General features: G+C 37.9%; 1 protein-coding gene across 7 annotated transcripts in view; it reads right to left on the bottom strand.

The window, feature by feature from the left end:
* The window catches only part of CD46 (CD46 molecule), a 42,717-nt gene that overhangs the window by 26,762 nt on the left and 5,313 nt on the right, over nucleotides 1-10,642 (bottom strand). For 3 of the 7 annotated variants that reach the window (XM_017888293.1, XM_017888294.1, XM_017888299.1), the window contains exons 3-8: nucleotides 10,144-10,246; nucleotides 8,055-8,140; nucleotides 6,394-6,591; nucleotides 716-898; nucleotides 263-307; nucleotides 108-152 (exon numbers count right to left, since the gene is read on the bottom strand). In XM_017888293.1, coding sequence (XP_017743782.1) covers nucleotides 108-152; nucleotides 263-307; nucleotides 716-898; nucleotides 6,394-6,591; nucleotides 8,055-8,140; nucleotides 10,144-10,246 — 660 coding nt within the window. The remainder of the gene's footprint in view (nucleotides 1-107; nucleotides 153-262; nucleotides 308-715; nucleotides 899-6,393; nucleotides 6,592-8,054; nucleotides 8,141-10,143; nucleotides 10,247-10,642) is intronic. The other 4 variants (XM_017888295.1, XM_017888296.1, XM_017888297.1 and 1 more) reach the window with 2 other exon arrangements.

Genomic DNA, 10,642 nt, shown 5'->3' on the forward strand with positions numbered 1-10,642 from the left:
TCATTACTAAAATAAGTGGACACCACCAGAAATTTGAAGGATTTTTTTAAAAAATCACCAGGAATTTAAAGGATTTTTGAAAAAATATAAGCAGGATATTACTAAACCTGAGGCACTGGACGTTGGAGATTTTGTAGTGGGAGAAGTCGACACTGGAAAACAAAATAATAATGTAGATTGGACCAAACACTTGGGAGTTATTGCTGGCATTTTCTCCAGGAATTTACAAGATTTTTGAGACATAAGGAAGAAGCTACTAAACCTGAATGACTCATAGTTGGAGGTTTTGTACTAGAAGGAGGCAGCACTAGAAAATAAAACAATGTTAGAAGATCAACCATTTAAGAGTTATTGCTCTCATTTCATTTATATGAATAATGCCACTGTTGACTTACTTAGATAAAATGCCCATGTTTCAATTCACTCCAAAAGTTGTTGTAATTCACTTTTATACATAAAAATATTAAAAGCATATACCCATGCAATGTACATAACATGCTAAGAACCCTGGAAAAGCACACAAAATCACAACAGCAGGATTTGATGTGATTTTCATGTCATATATATGGCATAGAAATGAATACGAGACAAAGTTAAATACTAAAATTGTTTCTTTTCAGTTATTCTGTATGACTGACAGTTAATATCAAAGAAATAAAGTCTAAAATGAACAGCAAAACAACAAACCAAGACGGAAAAAAGATCACCTTTGTACCTTTAAGACACTTTGGAACTGGGGGATCCCAAGTACTGTTACTCTCACAGACAATTTTGTCGCTGCCATTGAGGTAATAATCCTTATCGCATTCAAACATAACTGTCGCTTTGTAGTAAAATTTTTTTCCAAATCCTGATATCTGTTTTCCATTTTCAACTACTGGAAATCGACATTTGACCACTGGAAAATTAGAGAAACCTCAGAATTAATGGATATCTGCTTTAACAGAAAAAGTAGTACAAAGTAGTAATTTCCAGTGGGAACAGAGACAAGGAATGGAATGCAAGATGTTAAAAACATTTTTTAAAAGACTTTAAATATTAACTGATATATTCTCCTTGATATAGAATTCTAGGGTGTTTTATTTTTCTTTCAGCACTAACAGATATAACCATATTGTAACCATGTTTTCTTAAGAAAACCTGGCTGGCTGTCATTCTTTCTTGTCCCTGCCCTCCTGAATGTAGTATGGTTTTTTGTTGTTTTCCCCACTCACTGGTTGCTTTTTACACTTTTGTTTGGTAGTTTTTACCAAACTACTGCAGGAGGGGCGGTGGTGGTGGCAAATTTTAGTAATTTATTCATCCTGCTGAAGGTTCACTGAATCTCCTGGATCTGAGGTTGTTTTGGATCTTATTTGGATAATTTTTGGCCAATATTTTTTCAAATAATATTTTACACCATTCTCTCTCCAGTCTTTCTGAAACTCCAATTACATGTATGTTTCACTGCCTGATACTCTCCCACAGGTCTGTAAGCCTCTTTCTTTTTTCAACATTTCTTCTTAAATAAGGTTCAATTTCTATTGACCTGTCTTCAGGTTCACTGATCTTTTGTTGTGTCCAACTGTACCTAATGATATTTTTAAAGGTTAGTTTATTGGATATAATTTACATACAGTAAAATTCATCCTTTCAAGTGTACAGCTGTATGAGTTTTGACAAATGCAAATAATCATGTAACTACCACCATAGTAAAGACACAGGAAAGTTCCATTACTCTCCAGAATTTCCTCATGCTCTTTTGTGAGTTACCCCTCTTCCCCCTCACTCCCACTTCCACAACCAGCCAACCATTGATCTACTTTTATCCCTATAGTGGGACTTTTTCAGAATGTCACATAAATGGAATCACAGCCTTCTTAGTATGGCTTCACTTAGCATGATGCTTTCAAGATTCATTTGTGTTGTGGTTGCATGAATCAGTTTATTCCTTTTAATTGCTGAGTATGAGTCCATCTTTTAGAGGTAGCACAGGTGGTTCATTCATTCACCAACTCAAGAACGTGTGGCAATTTGCAGTTTGGGGTGATTATGAATAAGGCTGCTGTGAACATCCTTATATAAGTTTCTGTGTGAAAATGTTTTCAGTTTATTTGGGTTGCGGTGTTGTATGGTAAGAGTATGTTTAACTTTATAAGAAATTGCCAAAAAGGTCCTAAAGTGGTCATTTCACTTTGATTCTCACCATCAGCATATTAGAGTTCCATCTGCTCCATATCCTTGTCAGTACCTGGTATTGTCAGTTTGGGGTGTGTGTGTTTAAATTTCAGCCATTCCAATAGGTATTTAGTGGCATGTCATTGTGAGTAGAGACAGTTTTTATTCCTTCTTTTCCAATATGTGTGCCTAACTGCTTTCTCTTCCCTTATTGTACTGGGTGGGATCTCCAGTACAATGCTGAATGGAGTGGTAAGAGTGGACATCCTCACTGCTTTCCTTCCAGAATTAGGTCTTTATTAATTAGACAGAAATGTAATTAAGGTTTTTTTAACCACTAAGTACAATGTTATTTTTACCACTAAGTATAATTTTTTTCAACCATTAAGTGTAGTGTTAGCTGTGAGATTTTTGTAGATGTCTGTTATCAGGGTAAGATAGATAGTATCCTTCTGTTCCCAGTTTGCTGAGAAGTTTTATCATGAAAAAATAAGATGATGAATTCTGTCAAACACTTCGTTTTTTTGCATCTAATCAGATAATCACATGATTTTCTTTGTCCTTAATAGTCTCCTTATGTGGTAAATTACATTGATTAATTTTTGCATTTGAACTAATCTTGCATTCATAGGGTAAATCCTGCTTGGTCATGATTTACTTTTCTTTTTATGTATCACAGGACTTGGTTTGCTAATATTCTGTTGAAGACTTTTGGTCCTGTGTTCATCAAGGATATTATTTGTAATTTTCTTATAATGTTTTTGTTTTCTGGCTTTGGTATCACGACAATGCTATCATCATAAAATGGGCTGAAAAGTGTTCCCTTCTCTTGCACTTTCTTGATCTGCTTGTGTAGAATTGCTATTAATTCATTCCTTAGATGGTTGGCAGAATTCCCCAGCGAAGCCATCTGGGCCTGCACTAGGTTATTAACTACAAATTTATTTCTTTATAGGAGTATTCAGGTTATCTATATCTTCAAGTGAGTTTTGATATTTTGTATCTTTCAAGGAATCTGTTCATTTCAGTTGTCAAATTTGTAAGCATAAAGTTGTTTATAGTATTCCCTTATCATCCTTTAAATGTCTGCAGGATATTTAGTGATACTCTCTTTTTCATTCTTTTGTCTGTTGGATAATTTTGTTATTCAAGTGAAGTTTACATCACCGATATTAAAGAATGGTCATATGCACAAAAGAATATAAAGCTTTTTGGCTAAGGGCTGGGGAAGTTAGAAAAAGCATGAGAAACACATGTGGAGTGGACGTGAGGAAGGAAAGTGAAAGGTGTAGGAACCCCCCCTCACTTCCTGAGGCAGGACTCTCAAGACTTTCAAGATCAAGCGGCAATTAATTACATGGATTCAGATTTCTTTCATTCTAGACTTAAATTTAACCTTAGGTTTTTGCTCCAGCACCAATTTAACAGAGCAACAGAGGCATTTCCAATCTAGCAGCACATGCTGTTTCCAAGCGCGTGTGACTGGCGCACCGCAGCTCCATGCACACCCCAGGAGCGCAGTCCATGCCCAGAGCAGGTGCCTGTGCTGCTGAACCTGAAAAGAAGCCTCCCAGAACACCACCTGTCACAAGGCGCCACCTGAAGGGATCTGAGAACTGGTGCCTGTGATTTCCAAAGACTTAACCTTAGCCTTCAATGACATTTACATATAAATTGACAAATAAAACCCTCCATAATTTACACTTCAGTCTAGGAAGACATGGCACAGATCTTCCAATGACAAAAAAAAAATGTAGCAGCTGTGTGCGTGTTCCCTATTTTGACCAAGCTCTCACCGTAACACAGAACATAAAGGAAAAGGGTTGCACACAAATTTAAAGTATTAAAAAAAAAATCATACGTTAACGCTGTTGACTCATTAACAATGCAAGGAAACTCACTGCAAAATAAAATCCCTTATTTAAACCAAAAGGAATGAAACGTACCAACTACAACTGTGTAGGCTCTAATGTAGCAGCACAGAATGTTTCCAGAAAAAAAATACATTGAAAAAAATAAAAAATATTCAGAGATAAAACGTAAAAAGATTAGAAAATATATATCTTGAGAATTTATTGCTCAAAACATATAAAACTTAATTCTAAGAAATTCACCTACCTAAATTTAAACAAGATTGCTGCAGTTGCAGCTTGCCATCCTCCAGGAAACATGAAAAGGGACGAGGGGCGCAGGGCTGTGGGGATGTCAAGACTGCCCCAAGGTCAAAAAGCCTTTGAGGAGAGCCCTAGCTCCCACTGAGAGCAGCATCCAGCCTACCCTCTGCAGAGGGGAAGACAGGGGACGGGTCCGGGGCTACAGACCCTGCTGGAATTAGCAGAGGAGCCAGCAAGGCTGGGGGGATACAGGCTGGCCAGACTCCCTTAGCTGGATCCCATACTCCACGTCTGACCAGCACTCTGGGGTGCCTGGCTCAGATCTCCATCAGGATCTCCACCACGTGTTCCTACTTGCCCAGGTCAGAACGCAATTGCAGCTGGAGGTGGGAGGTGGGCGGCTGCAGGGCCAAGCCTTTGAATGCTTTGCAGGGCCACCTCCCATGGTGTGGATCAGCACCGTGTGTCCAGGTCATCATAGGAATTGACCACGTCTGAGGCCAGCTCTTCCATGCAAACTGGGGTTTTTGGTCTTCAGTATTTCAAGTATCTAGATACTTCTGAAAGTCTCCTCTATTTCCCCAGGGCTGTCCGTCTCCCAGATGCTGCTTGTCAGGACTCCTGGTGCCAGTGCTGAGGTGACAGAGCAAAGGTCTGAAAACTGGCCCCCTTCATACAGCAGTGTCCAAAGCAGGGGGCATGGCACGCCCCCTCTGGCTCCCGTGTGGTGGGCACAGGCCACCGGCAGGATCTCTGCAGAAACCAGGCAGTGGAGCAGCACCCACCCCACACTCTCGGATGCCACTGTTCACCACATCCCATCCTGGGCCATTTCCTCTTGGATCTGCCAGGTGTGTTGGCATTGAGGACCCTGTGGCAGTGGTTGGGCTCCACCAGCAAGTGGTAAAGCTGGAGCTTCTAAAAGGACAAGTCTGGGAGTGACTGCCCCTGCCAGCTGCAGGAGGGCAGGGTCTTCAAGCTGGCTGGGGTGCCATGCCTGGCTGCCACTTCTTTCATTCTCGGTATTGGTTAATTTGCGTCTTTTTTGTCAGTCTGGCTATATAGGTTTACACACTTTATTGATCTCCAAGTAGCAACTGTTGGTTTCATTGAGTTCCTCTTTTTTTTTTCTCTTCTCAATTTCATTGATTTTGGCTCTATGTTTATCATTTCCTTACATCTGCTAGTTTGGGATTTAACTTGCTCTTTTTTAGTTTCTTAAGGTGGAAAATTAGATCATTGATTTGAGACTTTTCTTTTTTTCTAACACAAGTATGATTTCCCTGTAAGCAATGCTTTAGCTGCATCCTACATATTTGGATATTTTGAGATGTTGTGTTTTTATTAAATTCAAAACACTTTGTAATTTCCCTGCTGACTACTTCTTTTATGCATGGGTTCTTCAGAAGTGTCCTGTATACTTTCCAGTTCTTTGGGGATTGGCTTTGTTATTGATTTGTACTTTCATTCTATTGTGATCAGATAATATATTTTGAATGATTTCACTTTTTTGAAGTTTGTTAAAAATTTGTCTTATTGTCTAGAATATGGTCTACTTTGGAGAATGTTTCAGGTGTACTTTGGGAGTATATACTTTTAAACCACTGTTATTACTCAGCGATTTCTTTCTTTAAATGGGCAAGTCCCCTACAGGGTCTTCATACTTTTGGTCACTCCAGAGTGCCTTAAACATTTGGTCTTTTAAATTTTTGTTTTTTAACCAGAGTTTATCATTTTTATTTGTGAGATGATTAGTCTGTTACAGTTTACCACTACCATAGCCAGAACTCTTAGATTTCTTATAATACAAGATGAAACTTTAAGCTACTGTGTGTGATTTATTTTTTTGGTTATTTCAAACAAAAACTTCTAACTCATGCAGATACACAGTAGTTCACACTGCATAAAATGAAATGCCAAGAACATGTAGGGGTGAGAAATAGGGAACTCTAGCTAGAACTCTTTTTTTGACTTGAATTGACCTGTATTAAAATAAATTAGAAACCAATTATACAGGAGGAGGAAGCACATAACACTTGCTTTGTTTATTTGTAGATAAAACTATTTACAAAATGTTTCCAGAGTACTTACAAATGAAGAAGGAAATAAATTGAAAGGTTACCTTTACACTCTGGAGCAGCATGACTCCATGTTGAATTATTACCACAATAAATCGTGCTCTCTCCAATAAGTGAAAATGGATCTGGTCCAGGTGCAGGATCACAACTGTAAGTTACTGCATCAAGGTACTCAAACACTTCTACTTCACTAAAGGTGTGTTTTCCATTTTTTATTTTTGGAGGTGGTGTACACAAAACCTCTTAAAAATGAAGAAAATGAGGAAAGGAAATGTAAAAGATGAAGATAGCATTAGTAAAATTTCTATGTCTTCAATAAATTCATCAATATAGGGTTTCTACCAGCTGGTTGTGAATTCAATATAGATTTAAAAGAAGGTTTCTATGAGCAAATAAATTATCCCAAATTCAAACCATTAATGTAGTAACTAACTTTCAGAACAAATCTCATTTTCTTAAAGTATAAATGCCTATTGACATGGTTTGGATCGGTGACCCCACCAAATCTCATGTGGAATTGGAGTCCACAGTGTTGGAGATGGGGCCTGGTGGGAGTGTTTGAATCTTGGGGGTAGATTTCTCATGAGTTGTTTAGCACCATCCCCTTGGTGCTGTTCTCATGATACTGAGTTCTCGGGAGATCTGGTTATTTAAAAGTGTGCAATGCCTCCCGTCCTCCCCACCTTGCTCCTGCTCCTGCCACGTGAGACACCTTGCTCCCCCTTTATCTTTCCCAATGATCATTAAGTTTCCCAACGTCTACCCAAACCCCCAGCAGATGCCAGCATCATGCTTCCTGTAGAGCTTGTAGAAACATGAGCGAATTAAACTTCTGTTCTTTATACATTACAAAGTCTCAGGTATTTCTTTACAGCAATACAAAAACGGCCTAATATGCCTATATTTATTTGCAAGGCCATGCTAATTTCTGTTCTAGTCATCACAAGAAATGCTGACAATTAATGAGAAAATATGCTTAACTCAGTGCTGGTGGAGAAATCCTTTGCAATTTATAAATATATTCATTATCTAAATTGGTGGTTCACAATGCCACCAAAATATTATCGTCTTTTTTCACTCTGATCCTAATAAGAATACACTGATTTTTTTCCAGATGCTTAGCATGGCTTTGCATGATGTTGAAGAGATGTGCAAAAAATGTGAACAATGCCACTATTCTCACTGATTTTATTTTATTTGGAAAATTTTATTTTCATAAAAAATATTACATATGTTAATTTGCATTGCATCTATCCTTACAAATTAATCAGGCCAGGTGGGGTGGCTCACATTTGTAATCCCAGCACTTTGGGAGGCCCACGGAGGCAGACTGCTTGAGCACAGGAGTTCAAGACCAGCCTGGGCAACATGGCAAAACCCCGTCTCTTCAAAAATTACAAAAAGCCAGGCATAGTGGCACACGTCTGAAGTCCCAGCTACTGGAGAGGCTGAGGCTGCAGTGAGCTGAGATTGTGCCACTGCACCCCAGCCTGGGAAATAGCCCGAGAGTCTGTCTTAGGAAAACAAAACAAAACCAAAACGAATCAATAATTATTTAAAACCTCTCCATTTGAATTCCAATATGATAAATACCAATAGATATAACCCATGGGATCTTTGTTAATCTTAAAGTGTAAAGGGTTTCCTGAGGCAAAAATCTTTGAGGACTACTGGTCTAAATTTAAAAAAAAAAGAATTTACTTACTTTCACATATTGGGGGCTTACCGCTCCAAACTGCTACCGTGTCTTTAAGTTCACAATATAGAATATCTTTACCAATTAAGTAATAACTAAATGAGAAAAGAAAGGGTTACTGTTTTACATAGCAATTAATAAGACACACGTAATAATGAAGGAACTTTTTATATGGTTTCTTTTCTATACTGCAGTAGTTTGAGGAGGTAGTTTCTTAAACAACATACTATATAATGAAAGTGCTAAATAAATCTGCAATTTAATCAAATAGAGTTTCTCCATTTGAATACATATTGGCCAAGAGCAAAGATGTCTAAATAAATCTGCTGTGCCTTTCTTCCCAGTCTCTTTGCTGCCTCCTGCAATCACATTACACATTCATTTCTGTGCCTTTTCTCACACCACTTTGCACAGTAAGGACAAGGACTGTGTAGAGAGAACAGGCCCTAGAGCTGGAATGCCTAGATTCAAGTCCCTGCTTCTCAACTTACCTAGTTTCTTGAGCTTGGGTAAATCACTTAAAGTTCCTTCACTCAGTTTCCTAATTGATTAAAAGGGGATAACAGTACATGGGGTTGTTTAGGGGATTAGATAAGTTAGCATTTGGCACATAGTTAGTGCTACATAAGTTTTAGCTCCTATTGATATTATTTAGAACAGAGTGTATTTCTAGGAATAGTTCATTGAGTATAGGAATACTTTCATTAAGTATACCCCTGTACTCAATGAAATCTTCCCTGATTTAAATTCATAGAAATCTCTCCTCCTTCTGGACTCTTAATCATCATGAATAATTCTACTTATCTGGTATTCCTCATTTAGGACTTTGCTTTTATAGCTTTCAGTATATATTGTCTCTCAATAAGGTTAGAACTTCTTTTAGGAAGGTCGGTGCCTTAAAGTTTTGGTATCACTCGGTGTGCCGAGCAAGCAGTATGTGTCAACTGAATATTCCAATATTTCTACTTGACCAAATTTTAAAAACTGTCAGTTGCCGTACGTAGTCACAGCTGATTTTTCCTCCAAGACTCACTCACTTTTTCTATATTATGGTGTATTTCTGCTATCGTTTGAATCTGGTTTGTCTCTACCAACTCATATTGAAATTTAATTGCCAGTGTAACAGCACTGACAGGTGGTGGGGCCTTTAAGAAATGATTAGGTCATTAAGCAGGATAATGCCTTTCTAGAGGGTGTTCATTAATTCTTGAGGGAATGTGCTCTCATTCTTGTAGGCTTGGATTCGTCACCACAAGAGCACATTGTTATAAAGCGAGAGCCCCTCCCTTGTGCTTTGTCTTTTTTGCAGGTGCTACATTTCCCTTTCACTTTCCAGCATATTATGATGCAGCATGAAAGCCCTTGCCAGACACTACTGCCATCCCCTTGAACTTCCCAGCCTCTGGAAATATGAGCCAAATAAATTTATTTTCTTTATAAATGCCTAGCCTCAAGTGTTCTGTTTTAGCAAGATAAAATGGACAGAAAATTACATTTACTCTCTAAATGCACATTTATCTCAAATGTCTAGTATCTCCAATATATACGACTTCAAAATCTCTACAGAACAAAGGCTATTACTGAGCGCTCAGTACTGGTTTTTGAGATGCTTCACATTGTAGCAGTCTCAAAAATAAGGTTTTTCAACTGAGAGATTTTGATCAACATGATGGTAAAGGCTAACCAGGTCAGTTTTGGTTTGGTAACACTTAACAGAGTCATCTGGATACAAGCGTATCTGTAGTTGGCAATTCTATTTCTCTTTTTTGTGAGCCCTACTTAAATTCTAAGAGTTGGCGGATTTAAATAGGGGACACTCAGTTGTGAAGCATAAATTCTCATGATTACTACATTCTTAATGCTTACAACAGACTTATTGTCAGAAATAACAAGCAGTTTTGCTTTCCTTCAGTATCAATTACTTTCTATTTACTTTAATATCTTGCCTATCTCCATAAAACATCCAGGAGTTGTTTGGCTAGAAGTATAACTTGCCACATAGAAAGCAAAATTAAGTTTACAGGAAAGCTTAAGAAGAGAAGCAAAACAAAAATAAAATTACTAACATTTCCCTTATTTCCTCTAAGGAGCAACTTACCCCTCGTTACAAATAAAGTGTATCTCAGAACCAAATGCGTAAGACTCATTTGCAAGGACTGCTTCACCATTTAAAGGATCCTGTATATGTGGACACATTTCTCCTAAAAGAAAATAATTTTGACAGTTTTCAATCCAGTTATAAAACAGATCTGAATCAGAATCAAAATTCTGCAGTGCTCTTTTGAATGCATGGGAATATTATTTTCTTTATTTACCTATTATAAGGGCAAATTTCAGTTTCATGTTCACCTAGGCAATCTACTGCCAGGAAAAAGATTTCTTGGAGATTTTGATTTCTCAAAGCCCGCAATAATGCATTGCTATCTTAAACCTCATTTCACAAGAAGAAAATCATTATCACCATAGTGGAATATGTACCCCAAAATGTGTGCAAATCTCTAGAGCAAGCAGAAAAAAAGGAAGGAAGGAAGGAAGGAAGGAAGGAAGGAAGGAAGGAAGGAGGGAGGGAGGGAGAGAGGGAGGGAGGAAGGGAGGTA

Source organism: Rhinopithecus bieti, unplaced genomic scaffold (assembly GCF_001698545.2).
Source record: "Rhinopithecus bieti isolate Rb0 unplaced genomic scaffold, ASM169854v2 scaffold_15813, whole genome shotgun sequence".
NCBI lineage: Eukaryota > Metazoa > Chordata > Mammalia > Primates > Cercopithecidae > Rhinopithecus > Rhinopithecus bieti.